General features: G+C 51.5%; 1 protein-coding gene across 1 annotated transcript; it reads left to right on the forward strand.

The window, feature by feature from the left end:
• Nucleotides 1–18,992: 18,992 nt before the first annotated feature.
• GPR31 (G protein-coupled receptor 31) lies at nt 18,993–19,946 on the forward strand. The gene has a single exon (XM_060115434.1). It carries the CDS (start codon nt 18,993–18,995, stop codon nt 19,944–19,946), a length of 954 nt encoding a protein of 317 aa, XP_059971417.1.
• The last annotated feature ends 497 nt before the right edge of the window (nt 19,947–20,443 follow it).

Raw genomic sequence — 20,443 nt, forward strand, 5'->3', positions numbered from 1 at the left:
TTGTCCACATACTTTAGACACACACACAAGTCATCACGTTACCCTGTTGCAGACCATTGGAGACAACAGACAAAAGTAATTCCCGGGGCTTCCCTGGTGGCGCAGTGGTTAAGAATCCGCCTGCCAATGCAGGGGACATGGGTTCGAGCCCTGGTCTGGGAAGATCTCACATGCTGCGGAGCAACTAAGCCCGTGCGCCACTACTGAGCCTGCGCTCTAGAGCCCGCGAGCCACAACTACTGAGCCTGCATGCCACAACTACTGAAGTCCGCGTGTCCAGAGCCCGTGCTCCGCAACAAGAGAAGCCACCACAATGAGAAGCCCGTGCACCACTACGAAGAGTAGCCCCCACTTGCCCAGCTAGAGAAAGCCTGCACATAACAACAAAGACCCAACGCAAGTAAAAATAAATGATAGATAAATAAATTTTTTTAACATCTTTATTGGAGTATGATTGCTTTGCAATAGTGTGTTAGTTTCCGCTTTATAACAAATTGAATCAGCTATACCTATACATATACCCCCATATCTCCTCCCTCTTGCATCTCCCTCTCACCCTCCCTATCCCACCCCTCTAGGTGGTCACAGAGCACCGAGCTGATCTCCCTGTGCTATATGGCTGCTTCCCACTAGGTAGCTATTTTACGTTTGGTAGTGTATATATGTCCTTGCCACTCTCTCACTTTGTCACAGCTTACCCTTCCCCGTCTCCATATCCTCAAGTCCATTCCCTAGTAGGTCTGTGTCTTTATTCCCGTCTTACCCCTGGGTTCTTCATGACCTTTTTTTCCCGTTAGAATCCATATATATGTGTTAGCATACGGTATTCATTTTTCTCTTTCTGACTCACTTCACTCTGTATGACAGACTCTAGGTCCATCCACCTCACTACAAATAACTCAATTTCGTTTCTTTTCATGGCTGAGTAATATTCCATTGTATATATGTGCCACGTCTTCTTTATCCATTCCTCTGTCGATGGACACTTAGGTTGCTTCCATGTCTTGGCTGAAATAATTTTTTTTAAAAAGAATGTATAGAAGTAACCTCCACAAGGATGCGACATGCGAGGCTGATGACACGAGGAGCCTGGAGGTGGGGCAGGCCGGTCGCATGCCCTCGGCCCACTCACCAGCAGAACCTACGTCCCTCCATCCTCCTCCTTCCTCACCATCTTTGACGGCTCGGGAACACCTGGTAACGCGGTCACAGCCCTTCTTTGAGCCCCGCTTTCTTTCTGAGGCATCCCAACCCTCTGGCACCTCTTGGACAGTGTTCCCCGCTTTTCCTCTTTTCTCCTTTCATGGACCTGTCGGTTAGACCGCTGTTTAAACACCGGCCCCTGTGGCCGGTGTTTCCGAGGTGCGGCCTGCAGCCCAGCCCAGTGCCCTCCAGGAGGCCCCTGGCCGCTCTCAGGGGCACTCTTGCCTCTAGGGCTTTGCTCACCTGCCTCGTCAACCTTGAACGCCCTCCTGCCCTCAGCCCCTATCCATCTGGGCTATGCTCGTGGCCCATGAACACACACTTTCTGACCTCAGTCTTTGGTATGAGCATCTCCCCTGCTGGACCTCAAGCCTCCTGGTGTCCACTATGTAATACTAGTGGGCGCCTAATGGAGGTTTGTTGAGTGCAGAAAATGTAGCAATAATTCAAAGAAGGATGAACCCATCCTTGGCCTGTCCACGAGCTTCCGGCCAAAGCCGGGCCCTTCCTCAGTTGTTCACTCACTCACTCAGTACCAACCGAGCCCCAGATGCCCCAGATGCAAAGCTGAGCCAATACACTCGCGCTCCTTCCTTCCTGCAGCTTTCAGCTTCAGCCAAGAGAGAAGACAGGTGTTAATCAAATAAATAAACATTTTGGCTGCTGTGTGTAGACACATGAGGTCTCTCAGGTGCCACCTGCCCCCGCTGGGATTTGCCCAGGACCCCCAGCTCCGGGACTGGCCATGCTCTGCGCCCCCTGCTGTCCAGGCTGGGCCGTCCTGTCCGTGTGGCACCCTCTTGCCCCACCCATCCGTCAGACAGCTCAGGTGCTGTGCTTCCCCTCCGTCCTCTGGCCAGTCTCCTCCAGGCCACACACAAGGTCAGCCGCTCCCCCTCACATCCTGCCTGCCTTTCATGGTTCCCAACTTCCAGTCCTTTCTGCCGGCGCCAGACTCTCCCCTCTGCCCAGGACCGACCCCCTCCATCCCACAGCCCAGCTCCTTCTGAGGGCTCTCAAGTTCACGGTCTGAACGGACCACGTCTATAATCTTAACATCACTGAGCCTTTACGTTCTCGAAATCTCATAGCACTATTGCCCCTTTCCTGCCAGTCTTGCTGGCCACCTTGCGCTGTGTCTGTTTGCAGGATGCCTGACCCCTTTGCATTCCCCCATTGTGGAGCTCAGGTCATTTCACAGCGAGTCAAAGCTCAGTGAGCATCTCTGCAGGAGGCCCTCGGCGAGGGCTGGATAGCATGTACCACCCGCCGACTTGGAGCGCTGAGACTCTGTACATAAACCACGTGGGCTCTGCATGAAGATCAGGCTGACCACAGCCTGATTCGGAGCTGAGCTTTGCGTGCTCACTCAGCTCAGAGCATCTGAACCTGAGGTGCCCTGCCTTACTCAGGAATCTCTCAGCCCTTGGCCCGAGACACAGTGGCACCAGGATTATGCCTTAGGCTGAGGGTCCAGCAGGGGTGCACTCTGTCCAATAATGTCCCAGCATCAGAGCCCAGAGACAGGGGCACCCCAGGCAGTCTTGGGTTTACTTTATTTATTTTAATTCTTTGGAGGCTGGGGAGGCGCCCTCGGTGACTGTCAGCACTGGTGTGACCTGACACAGGGCTGCGTGCTGTTGAGCACCTGCGTGCGCCCCAAGGATGGGTTGACCTGGCTTAGAAGGCAACAGCCAGACACTCAGTACTGTTGCTGGGAGTGCTGAGTCCTCCTGAGCCTGGGTGCTGGTGCCGGGGGTACTCTGCCTGCAGAGATCCAGCAGACACCCAGAAATGAGGGGAGTGTGGGCAGAGAGGCCCGGACTTGAATGTCCGGCCCAAGGCTGCCCCGTCTCCCAGTTCCAGGCAGAGAAGCCAAGTGGAGGGCACTGCATCTCTGTGTGGTCCTGAGGCAGATTCCACTGCCTTAAGAACTCACTCGAGGCCAAGGCATCATCAGGCTCTGAACAGATGGCTGAGCACCTTGTTTTGTTTGCTGCTGCTGATGCCCAAAGAAAAATGTGCCAGAAGCCCAAGCCCCTCCGGGGACGGGAGGGCTTCAGGTCCAGCTGGACGCAGGCTTGGGTGTCTGGAGGGCAGCCTCCAGGGCTGCCGAAGCCTCCCAGCTGGATAACATTTTCCTAACTGCCAACCGGCTGCAGGGCCGGCACGTTGGCCCTCCTGGAAGGTTGCCTACGGCATTCGGGCCGTTTCTTTCCTCTTCATCCTTTGAACTTGGGCATGTGCCCAGGTGCCCTGGTACGACGGGGCGGAGAGGCAGGGTCCTCAGGGCTCTTGTCTCCACCTGGGCCGGAGCGGGTGGGGAGGGTGAGCGGTGGGTCCCTGCATCGTGTCAGTGTTGCTCTGGGAAGGCTGAATTGTGGCAGAAAGCAAGTGATTTAACCTTGGTCTTAGTATTCCATTTGCAAAATGCAACTATTCCTGCTTCATAAGGAATCATTAAGACAGTGTGTTATTAAAAGGGGAAAGGGGTGGGGGAGATAAATTAGGAGTTCGGGATTAACATAGGTACACTGCTATATATAAAATAAACAACAAGGACCTATTGTAGAGCACAGGGAAATATACTCAATATTTTATAATAACCTATAAGGGAAAAGAATCTGAAAAAGAGTAGAGGCGGGGGGAATATATATATGTAAAAAAATAAAATGCTTCGAAAATTTTTTTAAAAGACAGTGTGTTATTATAAAACATTGCGAAGGGCTGTACACAGTGGAGTGAGGAGAATGAATGCCCCAGACTAAGGTTAAAATACAATGGTTTTGTCTATCTGTGAACTCCGGTGGAGTCATTACAAGCCTCGACTGGATTGGATCCAACAGTCGTAAATCTCTTGACCCACCTCCCAGGGCTCAGGAACAAAGGTGTAATCTTACTACTTGCTCAGAGTAATTAATGAGGGCAAGGTTTTTAAAAATATAATGTATGAAAGTATGTCACAATCTATTGTTAAAAATTTCCTAAAAATTAAAGGTATATCTAAAATAAAATGTTAACTGTAGAAATAGCAAAGTTACAAGCATATAATAATAAGGAGAAAGCGAGCATGGCAGTAATCTAGGCTTATGCTGCCAGACTCACGATCATTGTCTAAAACGAGTGCTCAGTTTACTGGCAGCCCAGGCAATAAAAAAGAACATGGGCTTCCCTGGTGGTGCAGTGGTTGAGAGTCCGCCTGCCGATGCAGAGGACACGGGTTCGTGCCCTGGTCCGGGAAGATCCCACATGCCGCGGAGTGGCTGGGCCCGTGAGCCATGGCCGCTGAGCCTGCGCGTCCGGAGCCTGTGCTCTGCAACCGGAGAGGCCACAACAGTGAGAGGCCCGCGTACCGCAAAAAAAAAAAAAAAAAGAACACAGATGCCCTAACAATCATTATCTGATACAAGGAGGCTTGCCAGTGTTTCAAAAGAGAATAATTTTCTAGGTCCTAAGAGAATAGTTTTCGAGGTCCTAAGATGTAAAGGAGTATTCATGTGGGGCACAGGTGAGGAATGTGGACGAGCCCATGAATGCTGCCTCTGACAGAGGACCGGGTATTTTCTGGCAGGTTGGTCCTGGTGACCATTGACAGTAGCTCAGGGACTTCTGCCGGACGGTGATTCTGTGGACTGGTAGGGCCAGGGGTGCTGCAGGGCCAGGAGGGTGGCTTTCAGTGAGAAAGATCAGTCACTTCCCACTGCGCCCTCCAGGAGCCTGGAAAGTTCTACTCAAGCCCAGGCTTTGGGCCTTAGATGACCCATACCCTCAGCCTCACCCAGAACAGACTAGCACCGCTCCAACAGGGTTTACGTAGTCAGGGAGTAAAGTACACAAACCATTTTACTAGTCAGAGATGATGACAAAATAAATCACATAGAATGTGAGGGTTAAAAAGGACTAAGGTGTTCGGCAATATTTTCCAGTTTCACATTCAGTTCAAAATCGAAGATGGTGTTTCTTCCCCAGTCCCTTTCCAGGCCCAGGTCGCAGCTTTCCTCCGCATCCCTAAGTCCCCCTCCAGCTCCCTCCAGACCTGCTCTCAGAACCTCCCCCTCCCCCAGCCGCAGGGCCCTCTCCAGGCCTCCCTCCTGCCCATCATCTGTGTTCATCTCCCATTTCCCACCTCCCTACGCGCTTCCAACTGCTCCATCAAATTACCTCTGCTCTGGCTCACGGGGCCCAAGCTTCCTGGTTTTCTCTTTCAAATACCAGAATTAAATATTTGACATATCAATCTAATTGCAAAGTATGTCTCCAGGGCTTTGTCTCCGCTCAAGGGCAATTCTCCCCCGTCACGTGCCGTGGGGAGGTGAGGCTATGCAGGCAGACCAGCTGGGACACATTCACGGGTGGTGCTTCAGCTGCTGGCCTCCAGATGCTCGGCTGAGCGTCTGGGTAAAGCAGCCTGTTGGGGGTAGCGTCTCGTGAGCCGCAGGGGCACCCCCAGCCCAGGCGACGCGGTGGCCCCCCCCAGGGCCGTCACCACCACTTTGCTGAGCCCTTGACCAGCCATGAGCCTTGCGTGTGTTAGCTCATCTCATCCTCATGGTTGGGGGGCATCTGGGTTTGTCTCTCCCGACCTCTAACCCAGGGGTCCAGCCTGGCGTAGAGCCCGGGCATCAGCATTTTTAAAAGCTCCCCAAGTGTTTGAAAGTGTAGCTGGTGTGAGGCTCCCCTGGTTTTAAAATCATGTTATTTCTCTGCTGCTGCAGCAGCTTGCCCTCCCCGGCCTCCAGGCACCCACTGCGGGGGCCCGGCCTCCGCTGCGGACCTCTGCCCCCCCACTCAGCCACGGGCAGACAACACTCATGAGCTCCGGGGGCTCTGGGCCTCGGCTCCCGGCTCTCTCCCGCCAGGCCCCGGACACTGTTCTGCTTCCAGCATCACCTCCCTCGGTCGCCAGCCCCTGTGGGTTTTGCTTCTGCCAAAGCTTCCAGCCCCGCTCTCCTTGGTCCCTGGTGCTTCATGACCCAACAACAATCTTCCAAAGTGCCAGAGTCACACGCTGCCTCCCCTGCTCACAAACCACCAGCCATGGTCCTTGTCTTTCAGGGTGAAATCCAGCACCTTAGCCTGGTTTACAGGACCCTCCAGGATTCGGTCCTCTCTCGTCCTTGTCCACCGCCATCCCTTTTCTTCCCGAGAAATAATATACACTTCCCCCAATACAAGTTTATGTGTGTATTACTTATAAATATAATCATCTCCGCATCTAAGCGGGTATTGCTGGCTTTATTAAAATTCCTTTCCTCCTCCACTGCTGGCCAACTTTAGTGCTCAAAGTTCCCCTTAGATGTCTTTCCTTAGGGGAAGTCTTTTAAAACTGCCCTAACCTCCCCCAGGCAGCAGCCTGGCTGGCTCAGGTGCCCTTCCATGGCTTCCCCAGAGGGTTCTGCCCTTTCCTCCTCGCCGGCCCTTGAGGCTCCTCCCGGGAAAACAATCTGTCCCCTTGTCTGTTCCCTCCCCAGCGTGAGGGTGGCAACGTGGGCAGATCCCACAGCTGGAGGAAGCTGGGTCTGGAGCAGCAGGCGGTTAGTTTCCCTCTTTGTCCTTTCCTCCCGCCGGGGCTCAGCACCCTGGAGGGGCAGCAGGTGGGAGAGGAGTGCGTGTCCAGGGGTGCCGCATCACCCGGGCTGCGGGAGCGGGCACGACGGGTGCACGGCGCCCCCTGGCGGGTGGGGCGGGCGGAACAGGGCGCGCGGGCGGGCGGTCCTCTGCCCGTCATTCACCTGAGTTCCCGGGGGCGATGCCCCAGCCACAGGTGATGCTCCTGGCCCACCTTCCTCTGGTTCCGTGAACCGCTTATTATCTCTGTTAGAACGTCAGTCCGACTCTCAGTGCAGTGCTCCTTCACCTCTTCTCCCCGAGTTCCTTACAAAAATAAAACAAAAAACCACAAGCCTCCCCACCAGGCTGCTCTGGGAGGGAAAGCCTCTTATCTAGGAATTCAAAAGCAGGTCATTCTCCTTCGAGGCTCCATCCATGTCTGCCCTCAGGATGTTTTCACGTGGTATGGAGCAGCCCTTAATTAGAGACTAGTTCCTTCCTTCCAATCTCCAGTCCTGTGGGGTTTCTGTTTCCCTCCACCTACCACCCTGGAATGTGATCAGGGACCCAAGTGGAGATTTTAACCTGTGGCCATGAGATCCACAAGGATTCACTGGTGGACACACACAGGGAAACACGCATTCCATCGATGAAATTCTGAAGCAAGGGAAACGTCCTTAAAGAAACCAGGTTTGGGAGGGTTTACATTTAATGTAGGTCTGTGGGAGGTTCCAAGGACGTGGGGAACCCCAGGGCCACCATTTGAAGGTCTTTGCCCCCAGCCCCTCCCCTCTGCTCTCTCTCCTGAGCCCCCTCGCTGTCCCACCTGCCCCTCCAGCTCTGCATCAGAGTCTCCTGGAAGGCAGTCTTTTTTTTTTTTTTTTTTTGATTTAACTATAGTTGATTTACAACGTTGTGTTAGTTTCAGGTGTACAGTAAAGTAATTCAGGTATATATACATATATACGTTTGTTTCCTAAGTCTGTGAGTCTGTTTCTGCTTTGTAAATAAGTTCATTTGTATTATTGTTTAGAGTCCATATATAAGTGATATCGGATGAGATTTGCCTTGCTCTGTCTGATTTACTTCACTTAGTATGATCATCTCTAGGTCCACCCATGTTGCTGCAAATGGCATTATTTCATTCTCTCTTTTTTTTTTTTTTATGGCTGAGTAACGTTCCTTTGTATATATATAACCACATCTCCTAGAAGGCAGTCTTGATCTCTGCTGTGCCAGCAACCTGTCCTGAGGCTTAATCCTAGCCATTTAGCTTCCTTTCTTGACCCTACAAATTCCAAGCAGGCTTGTTTTGCCTTGAACAATCTTGTCACACAAGGAAGTTATATAGTAAGCAAATTCAAATGTATCATCCATTTATTCCACAAGTACTTATTAAGCACTTGCTAAGTACCATTGTTCTAGGTCTGGTGGACACAGCGGTGAACAGAACAGGAAGGTGTCGCTCTCCAGACGTTTCTTCTCTGTCACGAATGTTAAGCCCCTGGGGGAAGGCGCTGTGAGGACCAGTGAAGTGACGTGGGGTGTCAGGACAGCTGTCCCTGCAGCGCGGGAGGGGAGCCGCTCTCCCGTGCTGGGTGCATGTGTCCAGCTCTGTGACGAGGTCCTGAGGGAGAGGATCACAAGGTGCCCAGGAGAAGAGAGCCCAGTCGGGTCACGGGAGCCTCCAGTAGCCAGAGACAGCCTGGGGGCAGGGTGTCTGCAGTGTGTGTGTGTGTGTGTGTGTGTCTTCCTTTCTTATAAGGAGACCCATATATTGGATTAAGGGTGCACCCTTTTCCAGTCTGATCTCATCCAAGCAGACTGCAGATTACATCTACAATTATCCTACTTCCAAAGAAGGTCACGTTCTGAGGTTCTGGGAAGGATATGAATTTGCCGGGGACATTATTTCACCCAGTACAGAACCCACTGGAGAGCACTGATCAGAGGACTGACGTAATATGACAAGTGTAAAAGGCTCACTGGCTGTGGGTGGAGAAGACACCGCGCAAGGCTGGGACAGAGTTGATTAGGAAACTACTGATTCGATGGGGCAAGAAATGGCATGGCTGACACCAAGGTGAGCTGGTGGCTGTGGAGGGGTGAAAGTGGTCTGATCTGGCATATGCTTTAAGGCAGAGTCTACAGGATGGATGATGTAGAGGCAGGGAGCAAGGAAAACTCCAGAAGTCTGGCTTAACAAGAACTGAGACTAAAGTGGCCCCTTAGATGGGGAAGGCTGGCAGTGGGGCAAGGCCACAGGGTGAAAAATCAGGAGTCTGGTTTTGAGTCTGTTAGTTTTGATATGTTATTAGACATTCAGGTGGTTTTGTTGAGGGGGTACCACACGGAGAGAGATAGACTCGGAAGTTATCACCATATAGATGAGATTTAAAGTCATGGCACAGCAAGAGAGACCAACTCTGAGTGAGTGGAGATGGAGGAAAGCAAAGATCTGGGGTCTCAATCCTTGCATTTTCCAGGCTTTGAACATCAGCAGGAGGGGCTGGGGAAAAGTGACCAGTGAGATAAATGACGGCGCTGAGAGGGACACCGCAGAGCCCCGACGGAGAAAGTGTTCCAAGAGACCGGGCGCGCCACGTCCACGGCTGCCCATGCGATGGCCGGCATTGGTTTGGCAACGATGAGGTCTCTGGTGTTCACGACCAGAGCAGCACAGGGGAGTTTGGGATGAAGACGGGAACCTAGTGGCTCAAAGAGAAAAGAGAAGTGTCGAGAGTGGGTGTTTCCAACTCTTCCCAGAGGGCTTCTCTGGAAAAGAGACACTGGCCCAAGCGTGGCCTTGGGGTCAATGGTCATTATGTTGCTGAAAGTGGGGTCCAGCTACTTGCTGCTCAAAAGCCAGTAACGCTTGCTTTATTTTGGATGTCAGGAACCAGCGGGGAGGGCAGACCCCTGTCAAAGACTGGCTCTCCCCAGCAGACCATCAGTGGGTGAGAGCTTTTAAAAGGGGAGTTTCAGGGGTGTAAAGGTGGAGGGAGGGGGCTACATGCAGAAAAGGCACAGTCAGCCCTGATGGTCATCTTGAAATTGGTCATGCGGTGCTCTGATCAGCAACATCTTGATTGTTTTCAGCACAGTTAGTCTTCAGTTCCAGGGTCGGTTTGTTCCCATTTTCCTGAGGCCAGTTCTCGGAATTGTGGCGGCTTATGTCGTGGCTACAGACTAGTCATCATGTAGTTAACTTCTTCCACCTGGTAGGGGTTTCAGTATCTATTAAAAAGCTCAAGGGACATGGTTCAGAATATTATCTATAGCCCTTGAGAAGGAACTAAAGGTCCCTGACTTGGCTTAATGACCAAACTATTATTATGTAGTCCTACTGGGCTGCTTTACTTTGCTTCTGCATTTTCTCACTTTTCTAATTAAACTTATTCTTAAGCTAAAGTTTTCTCACAGACAAAAGTCAGGCGGAGGACATGGGAGGCACAGACCATAGGTCCTGCTCCATTTCAATCACACGGTTGAAATCTGTGGGAGTTGGGAAGGACAAGGCATTAAGATGATTCTAGTTTAAATTCTTCCTGTGATATTGACAAGAAAAGCAAGACTAGTCAGTAAGATTAGTGACTTGGCCTGGGTCACATACCCTAGGTACTGGAAAAAATGGTACTAGAACCGGGCTTCATAACGCCTAGTTGAGGGTGTTAGCTACTAAAAGGGCAGATAGTGATAATAATTCCAAATGCTCTTCAACTGAGGTAGATGCTCTTAAGTTTTTGGAAGTTTTTCCTGAATTGTAACATAAAGACAGAAAAGGTATATGTGTACAGTTTGATAAATTTTCACACACTGAACACACCCACGTAACCAGCACCTAGAACAAGGAACAGACGACCACCAGTATGGACCCCTGGGGACCCATTCCCATCACTTCCTCCAAGGCAACAGCTCCCCAAACCATAGATTCATTTTATGCACTTATATGTGTCTCTCTCAAGTTTTCATTATAAAAGCATCTTGTTCATGTAAGTCCTTCAAACAGTACAGCAGTGATGACGGTCATAAGTAAAAGTCCATTCACAATAAATATTTACCATGCTTCCAATGAACCAGGCGCTGTACAAGTTTTGGTTTTCAATGAATGTTAACTGGCAAAATGTCAAAGGCATGGTCACAGGGTAGGAAGATCTTTGGGGGCCAGGAAAGACTTCCACATTCACTTAATCATGCTGTTTTCCCTGTCTCCCTCCCTCAGGCTTGGTAGATGGGGTCCTTTTTCTATCAACCACCTGGGGTGTGTGGGTCTTACAGATGGGACTGAGGGGTAATCAAAATAGGGAAAATTCTATTATGGGTTCAGAGCTTGCTTGAACGCCACCAAAACCCTAGATTTAAACATCGTAATGAATCCAGCTTCCTCCCAATCCTATCAGAGGAGGGCATGCAAGAGAAGAGCCGCCGGCCGCAAAGAGCAGGCCTGCGCACTTGAAGGTGAGGTTAGAAGGATGCTGTAAATGGTTGGTGCTTGTGAGGTCCACATAACTTCCGGGAGAAAGCCCCAAGGGCGTGGGCTTCAGCGTGGAGCCGAGGTGGAAGGTGGCCCTGGCGCATGGATGCACCTCTGAGTCGGTTTTCTGACCACGAAGTCCAAAATGCATGTGGTCAGTGACCAGGGGGCACTGAGCCATCCTGAAGCCTTTCCATGTCTGAGGAGGCTCAGGGTCTCGTAGAGAATGCAAGCCACGGAGAGAACTGAGCCCAATGAGAACTTATCAAAAGGAAGCTGAACGGGCCTCCCTGGTGGCGCAAGTGGTTGAGAGTCCGCCTGCCGATGCAGGGGATACGGGTTCGTGCCCCAGTCTGGGAGGATCCCATATGCCGCGGAGCGGCTGGGCCCGTGAGCCATGGCCGCTGAGCCTGCGCGTCCGGAGCCTGCGCGTCCGGAGCCTGTGCTCCGCAACGGGGGAGGCCACAACAGTGAGAGGCCCGCATACCGCAAAAAAAAAAAAAAAAAAAAAAGGAAGCTGAACGTGGAAAAGACACATTTGGAGGAGGAATGTGCTTTCTCATTTTGGAAAACAACGATCATTGTCACCAGAGAAGTGATCCCTGCATTTTCCTTATTGCTCAGGTGCCCTTATCCGGACAGTCGCCTCCTTCCCCAGCCCTGACGCCCAGGCGGGCACTTAGCTTGACATCCTGGAAGCCCATGCGACCATCTCAAATTGACGGGAAAATTTAAAATTGTTGCTCAAACTCAGGAGGTATAAATCGCTCACCTGGACAATGCAGCCTAAATACCCTTCCTCAAGTCTGCAGGGCCCTCCCCGTGTGCACATCACTGAAATCCTCCCCAAACCCGCCCTTCGTTTTATGCGCCTGAAGACAGTCAGGGGAAGAACTTAATTAATTACACTTCATTTTTACAAAATTTACCAGCACATGTGGCTGCAGGATAAAAATAAATAATGAACAAGTGAACACGTCAGACCGAAAAAGAGAAATGCCTTCTAGGCTACATACAATGAATTACTGTTATTCTTGGTTTGCTAATTAGAAAATCTGCAATGGTTCCCTTTTGCTTGATACAACTTAGCCAACATCTTCAGCTGTTGTGTCGTGCAGTTTTCATACAGTTACGTGAAGCAGCTTATTGGCCCTGAGCGGTTATAACAGTGCCTGTAATCTAGTAGATAGCAGGGAAACATTAAACAGTAATCAAGAGAGGTAATAACACATTGGAGCCCGAGGCGCTGAGTAAAAAGATTCTTCAGTGAGGCTCCTGCTTTGAGATGTTAGACAGTTCTCTCGGGTTAAGGCCTGAAGTCGACAGGCGTGGCCCACGGGCCCTGGAAGAGGGGGTGAGACCCTAGGGGCAGCATTCAGCCTTCCTGGAGGGTGGGTCCAACCTGCTGTCTGCTTTAAACATGGCTTCAACGAATAATAAAGATTCATTTTGGAAACTCAACTGTTTTTATGTAGAAATAATGTATTTTGAGGCCCCACTAAGGTGCATCCCCAGGAGACCCCGGGAGGCCCACCCGACGAGCCTACCACCTCTGAGCCCTCAGGTGTATCGTTGATGGGCCACCAAGCCCTTGGCCTGTGTGGGTCTCATGGAAAGAAGAACCCCCGCCAGGGCGTCCATACCCTGGACGGGCTCCTGAGCCCTGGCCCTGCCCCTGAGGGGATGACCCCCTTCGTGAGGAGAGCAGGCTGCATCGCTAGGTGACCAGCATGCCGGCTTCTGGTCCTGAACCCTTCAGCTGGGCTCTGCAGCTGCCAAAGGAAGACCCCAGACTCGCCCTCGGACCAGACGAGAGAGGGTTCCCGCATCCACACCAAGCCGGCTGGGGGACCAGCCTGTGGAAGTCACACCCACAGCTGGACAGTGGCCCCCGGCGAGCCGGCACCCCAGGACCCGCCCTGCACGAAGCACTGTGTCCAGGGCTGCTAGGAGCGGTGGGCGGGCATCCTGTCCAGTCTGCCTCCTCTGTTCCTGCCCGGGTGGTGCTGCTCCCACCCACTGCCAATCCAGAGAACAGGCAGAGGCCTACTGTGTGCTGGGTGGTCGCCACACAGGGTCAATAGGGCAAACAATGTCTGCGACAAACGTTACCGAAGGGTGAAAGCCTAGCTCTGGTGCACCCCTAGTTGGGGGGAGACGTCCGACTGAATGCAGCCCAAACGCCGAAGAGCCAAGGGTCTCCATCACTCCAGGCGGAGGGACGCCAGGGCCGTAAGACTGATCAAGAGGGTCTGCAGGGACACAAAGGGCTGTAACGTGCTCCACAAAGCAAGTCAGAAGCGGCGTGGGCCCAGAGGAGGGCGCAGAATCCTGCCAGGGGGGAAGGGACACAGGGCAGGAAAGTGGGCTTTGAGAGCCGGGCGGCAGACACCTTTTGGGCAAAATTAAATTCCTTTTTATTCAGAAAAATTCAGAACGTATTGTGCTGCTCCTTCTGTGCTGAGACTACAAATACTTAGAATTCTTAGAATACGTCCCAGCTTTAAGCGATTTATATCCCTGTGAGGAGGACCAATGAGCACACGCGTTTGTAAACAGCGACATGATACGTAATTCCGTATGATGTGTACTTGAGAGGCAGCGGGGGCAGGGGAGAAGGAGAAGCATCCCAAGGCGGCCAGGCGCAGGGAGGGGCCCAGCGCCTGGAAAGGGCAGCCGGGGACGTGGAACCACAGCCCAGGCCCAGCTGTGGACCGCCCGGCGGTCCCATGCTGGGAGGGCCGCCCACCTCTCTCAGCCTTGGTCAGCGGCTTCCCCACAGACTCTCAGAAGTCCCCAGAGCCAGGCCACGGCCCGGGCCAGAGTCCTGCCCTTCCTCTTCCCGAGGGGCCTCTGCTCTCTCCCACGTGGGCTGACTCTGCAGGAAACTTGCTGACTCTTCACTCTCTCATCTGATTTTTCACCTCCGGCCTGGGAGGGGGACCTTACAGAAAGGAGCTATGTCATTTCCAGGAAAAGAGGTCATTTCAGAGGAAGAGGCTGGGAGCAGTCTCAGAGGTTGGAAGTCCCCGCCTGGGGCAGTGTGCGAGGGTCTTGGGCACCAGTCTGAGTTTATGGTTCACGTCAAGGAAATTTAGCAACCTCAGAATATTGCTAGGATGTGAATAGCACCAAAGGAAGGAATGAGTGCTTCTTGCCTAAGAAATCACCTTGAGCATCATTTATTGTTGCAGAAAAATTTTTAACCTTACAAAAGTAAAATTTCAGCAAAAGTTGAATAATTATACTTAATTTTTTTTTACATCTTTATTGGAGTGTAATTGCTTTGCAATGGTGTGTTAGTTTCTGCTTTATAACAAAGTGAATCAGTTATGCATATACATATGTCCCCATATCTCTTCCCTCTTGCATCTCCCTCCCTCCCACCCTCCCTGTCCCAGCCCTCTAGGCGGTCACAAAGCATCGAGCTGATCTCCCTGTGCTATGCGGCCACTTCCCACTAGCTATCTATTTTACGTTTGGTAGTGTATATATGTCCAAGCCACTCTCTCACTTTGTCACAGCTTACCCTTCCCCCTCCCCATATCCTCAAGTCCATTCTCTAGTAGGTCTCTACTTAAACTCCAACACGGTGTGCAAATGCACTTCCTAGTTAAAAAAAAAAAAAGCGCTTTAATTTTTTTCTTCATTTTTTTTCACTACAGGTGTAAATGAACTGAGTCTCAGACTCAGAATGATGAAAATCCCCTACCTAGGCCTTCCTGAGTGGATACACAAGAGGCAGACGAGGACGGACGTTAAGGTGGTAGCACAGGCTGGTCTTCAAAGGTGTCGTTTTAGTTTCTTTGCTCCTGGAGAAATCAACTTATATCAAACTACGGCATTCCTTGTACTTTTTGTGAACCTGAGAATGCGCAGTTATTTATTCATTCATTTGTTTATTCAAGACATCAGTGGGGGCTTCCCTGGTGGCGCAGTGGTTGAGAACCCGCCTGCCGATGCAGGGGACACGGGTTCAAGCCCTGGTCCGGGAAGATCCCCCATGCCGCGGAGCAGCTAAGCCCGTGCGCCACGACTGCTGAGCCCGCGCACCTACAGCCCATGCTCCGCAACGAGAGAAGCCACCGCAATGAGAAGCCCGCGCACCGCAACGAAGAGCACCCCCCGCTCGCCACAGCTAGAGAAAACCCGCGAGCAGCAACGAAGACCCAACGCGGCCCAAAATTAATTAAGTCATTCATGGATCACTGCCACACACCCAGTCCTGCTCTGCCCCTAGGGGTGGAGCTGCGTCTGATCCAGGTGACACACCTGGGTCACCCAGGGGTGGTGAGTGAGCAGTGATGACGGCAGTGCTATTTTCCAAGGCTGGTCCCCGAAGGCCCTCTTGAGAAGTGACAGGTGAAGCGAGTCCTTGAAGGGAAGTGAGGGCAGGAGCGTCTGCGTGTGGGGGGAGACACGCACGACGGCGCCTAGAGGTTGAAGAGGTTTCTGTGACTTTCTCTTGCAAGAATAAGTAAAAGTATCCAAGAGCATTTTGTAAATTAGATACTACCACGTAGTCTCAGGTTACAAAAATTAAAACAATCTCATCTTGATGCAGAATTAGAAAGTTGAAAGTTCAGTGGAAGGGAATAAGTAGTAAAGAAATAAAGTCAAATATGTAGAATATGATGAATTTGCTTTTGAATATTTTGTACTGTTGTTTAAAATTTTTCCTTCTGTTGCATCATGAGAAATCACAGACGCCCTTCTGTGGAGCTAGAACCAGCGAGTAGAGGCGGTCCATGGGGGACAGGCTCCCAGCGGGCGGGGTCGGCGTGGGGTGCGGCCAGCTGAGTGCCACCCGCTGTCCCGGCCAGGATCCCTGCAGGAGGCAGGTTTCAGTAGTGCCTTCATGCCGCTGTTGAAATTTCCATGTCGTAAATGAAACGAAGGTCACTGGGAGCCGTGCCACAGTGAGGAAAGGCAGGGAAATCGTTGCTAAGTCTTTGTTTATGTCACTAGCTATCACATTATGAAAGATTCTAAGACATGGAACTTGTGTCTAAGGTATAGGAGGGCTTTGCGTGTGTTTGATTTTAATTTTTGTTGTTTGTTTTTAGTAAATAGGTGTAAAGTTGACAAAGAAGATCTTACGTTCCTTTGGTGTTCTTTCTAGATCTATTAGGCCAGGAATCCGGGGAAGAAAAATAATTTGAGGGGACCTGCCAAGGAGGCACTGAGAGAGGATTCTCCAAGGACGGGACCCTGTGTCCACGGGTACCAGGCCCTACCCCTTGACCCAGACTTGCACCCCTGGGACTGTGTCACGACCCGGCAGAGCTGCAGCCCTGTTGCTCTGTCAGTGACCTGAGACATACCCCTCCAGCCTGGTTTCACTGGGCTCTCCCCAGGTCTCTTCAGCTCTGGGAACTTGTACTCGGCCCACCGAAGTGTGAGTTTCAGGGACAGGCCCTCCTCCTCCTGTTTCTCAGGCTTGTGGTTACGAAGAGCCAGCCACTCCCCAAGCTGTGACACTGGACCGGCAGCCCCCTCGTGGGTGAGTGGGTGGTAGATTCCCACAGGGCTTGGATGTGAGGGAAACTTTGAAAGAGAATCACAGTTTACTGACCAAGTATTCTTCATTTATTGACATCGAACAAAAAGTGAAACCAATTGGAGTGAGAACAGAGAAGTTTTCTTAATAAGAAGAGTATTGAAGAAATAGAATGGTTTTTGAAAATGGAGTTTCTAAGGATAAAAAGATTTAACAAGATCCCTAAGGGAAAAGCTCGAATATTATAACTTTAAAAGAGAGGAAGTAAAGGACAATTCAGTCTTTCAGAAGTAAGGAAAATACACCAGGGTGCTGAGAAAGACAAGCAGAATTTTCAAAAATTCTGTAACTTTGATTTTCTATTTTTAAAAAGGAAAATGTGTAATTATTAATGTTTATGTTACCTATTGAGCTAGAATATTTATAATTTAGAAAGTCTTTGGTGGACTGTGGACAGAAATCTGCAATTAAGGGGTAGCTTTTAACGTCTCTCAAGTTATCAATGTGTTAAGAGAAAGGATTTAATCTGTTTCTTCCCTGCATTTGTGTAACTCCCGTCCCTGAAAAGATGAGTGAGTGCCAGCTTTTCTGGTGTTACCGTGCGTGTGCTATGGCATCCCTGGAGGTGAGACACGTGGTCCCCAGCCAACCCTCACCTGGAACAAACGCATCCTTTTGTGCCCCCAAGGAACCCTTTATAACAGGCATGCAGTTCATGGGAGGTGTCACTAGAGGCACCAGTCGGGACGTTTCTGCAGCTCTGGACGCTTGGACGACTCTCCAAATGCACCTTCTTAGGAAACACGAGGCCGGTGAACCTGAGTGACACAGAGATGGGGGAACGTGTGGGCTGGTGGCCCAGCTGGAAAGGAAAACCCTGATAAAATTAAAGCAAGAAGGACTACAAGTCAAATGACCCGAAATGTCATGCAAATCAATAGTCGTGGTGGGCTTCATGAGACATAGACTTTTCATGCACACAGGAGTGAAGCTGCTGCCAGCAGGGAAGCGGTGGGCAGCGTGGTCAGGACCCTGGGCTCTGGTGCAAGCTGGGCTGGGGGGACCTTGCTTCTGCCGCTGACTGCCCTGTGACCTGGAGCGAGTGACCTAACCTCTCTGAACTGCCACGCCTTCATCCATAAAATAGAGCTTTCCCAATGCAGCCAAAAATAAATAAATACATTTATAAAAAAAAAATAGAGCTTAAAATTGTACCTACTGCACCTCGTGTTGCTCGGCTCATTGCAATGACACAGGAGAGCACATGACACGTGGAAAACATGCAGCGAACTAGTAATTCTCACTGTTGAGACCCCTTGGAGCTTCCAAGTTAGGTCTCAGAAACGAAGGCATCGAAGAACCATGGAACTGCAGTTGGGTGCAAAATTGTATTACTACATTGGGAGAGAAAAAAAGTTTTGTTAAAAGTCTAAGCATCATTTTGTTAAAAGTCTAAGCATCAGACAGGTTAATAATGACTGCAGCAAATGTATCTGGCACCCGAGATGTCCCAGATACAGTGCACAGTGCTGTACCTGTAAGAGTATCTCACATACAAGGACCCCGCTGGCAGGTATTATCATATCCACCCCCACATTGCTGCTAAGTGGAGAGACCAGATAGAACCAGAGTCCACTGGATTCCAAAGCCCAAACCAGGCTGAGCAGGGACTTCCCTGGGAGTCCAGCGGTTAGGACTCTGAGCTTCCACTTCAGGGGGCACGGGTTCCATCCCTGGTCAGGGAAGCCTCCTCAGCAGAAAATCAAATCTAACAAAACGAAAGGACAGGTGAAAATGGGCAACTACAAAATGGCCAGGCCCTCCCCCACCCATACCCTCTTCGAGGGGAACGCAGGACCAGATCTACCGGAAAACAATGCAAACTAGAGAACAATCTATTTGTTTCCGTCATTATTTTAACTTTATAGACAGCAAGTCTTCCCAAACTTCCCAAGCCCCTTCAGTGACAGCTGTGGATGGAGAGCCGTGCACACGCAGAGACTCTCGGGACACTAGGGCTTCCATTTAATGCCAGATGTGGGAAGTGAAACACAACTTCCCCGCTTTCAGGGCAAAACAAAACTGCAAGGGGGTTTTTCCCTCTGCCTCTGATCCTCTTTCCACAGACAAATTTTAGTTTGCCTTTGGTTTTATCCGGATGCTGGTCAGTGTGCTTTCTGTCCTTCTGCGGGAAAGAGAGCAACCTCGGGCCTGCGTCCCTGCCCTCTGCTGCGTCAGGCTCGGCCGCGGCGGGGACTCGGCCCCATGCTGCCGCCCAACTGCTCGGTGGCACACAGCTACGCGGCGGAGGTGACCACAGCCTTGCTGCTGCTGCTGGAGTGTGCCCTTGGCACGCTGGGCAATGCCGTGGCGCTCTGGACTTTCTTCTTCCGTCTGAAGGTGTGGAAGCCCTACGCCGTGTACCTGTTCAACCTGGTCCTAGCAGACCTCCTGCTGGCCGCCTGCCTGCCCTTTCATGCCGCCTTCTACCTGCGGCACAAGACCTGGGGCCTGGGACGTACGTTTTGCCAAGGGATGCTCTTCCTGCGGTCCCTGGGCCTCGGGGCGGGTCTCGCCTTCCTCACCGCCGTGGCCCTGGACCGCTACCTCCGGGTGGTCCACTCGTGGCTCAAGGTCAACCTTCTATCCCTGCGGGCGGCCTGGGGGATCTCGGTCCTGGTCTGGCTCATGATGGCAGCCCTCACCCACCCAAGTGTGCTCCTCTCTGAGGCCGAGTGCCCCAGTTCTGAGCCCAGGACGGAGTCCTCCTTCAGCCTGATCTGGCAGGAAGCCCTCTTCTTCCTCCAGTTTATCCTTGCCTTCGGCCTCATCCTGTTCTGCAGTGCCGGCCTCATCAGGACTCTCCAGAAGCGTCTCCGAGACCCACACAAGCAGCCCAAGCTGCAGAGGGCCCAGGCGCTGGTGGCCGTGGTTGGGGTGCTGTTCACGCTGTGCTTTCTGCCCAGCTTCCTGGCCCGCATCCTGCTGGCCATCTTCCAAGGGGTGCTCAGCTGCGGGGTCCTGAGCTCCATGGTCCACGCCGCTGACGTGACCGGCAGCCTCACCTACCTGCAGGGCGTGCTGAACCCCGTGGTGCACTGCTTCTCGAACCCCACCTTCAGACGCTCCTACCGCAAGCTCCTGTACACCCTCACCCTCAGGGCCCAAAAGCAGGAAGCAGAGGCTCCGGGCTGTGAGCTCAGAGATTCTTACTCCTGAGGATGGCCAGCTCCCCTCCTCGCGTCCACAACAACTACCCGGGGGACGCTGAGCAGTCATGATGGTTAGTTAAGATTCCGCACTACAAACTTGAACGCAGCTTCAGCAAGTGTCACTATTGTTTACCAGGATTTCCTTCAGCTATTTTGTGTCGCAGCGCAGTTCATCAAAATGAGCGATCAGAGCCTCCTTCACGCAATTCCGATGCACATTCAATCACTAAATGACTACGACACATTCATAGCTGGGAAAAGATGCTGTGGTGGACCGGTGACGCAGAAGGTGGTGGAAAGCGGCATTGCAGATGCAGTCCTGACTCTGGCGTTGGCAAGTCACTTTATCCTTCTGTGCTTGAATGCAAAAAATGCAAAAACTCTAGGCTCTTTTCCTACCTATTGCACAGACTTGTGGTAACTGACATGGGGAAGTGGAGCTTTGGGTCTAAAAACAGGTTCCACAAGGTGTAAGTGTCCTGAGCTCAGTTCTACTTAGCTCAC

The sequence above is a fragment of the Mesoplodon densirostris genome, chromosome 12, assembly GCF_025265405.1.
Source record: "Mesoplodon densirostris isolate mMesDen1 chromosome 12, mMesDen1 primary haplotype, whole genome shotgun sequence".
Taxonomy (NCBI): domain Eukaryota; kingdom Metazoa; phylum Chordata; class Mammalia; order Artiodactyla; family Ziphiidae; genus Mesoplodon; species Mesoplodon densirostris.

Coding starts and splice junctions, on each gene's coding strand:
- GPR31 (XM_060115434.1), top strand. CDS start 18,993: ATGCTGCCGCCCAACTGCTCGGTGGCACACAGCTACGCGGCGGAGGTG.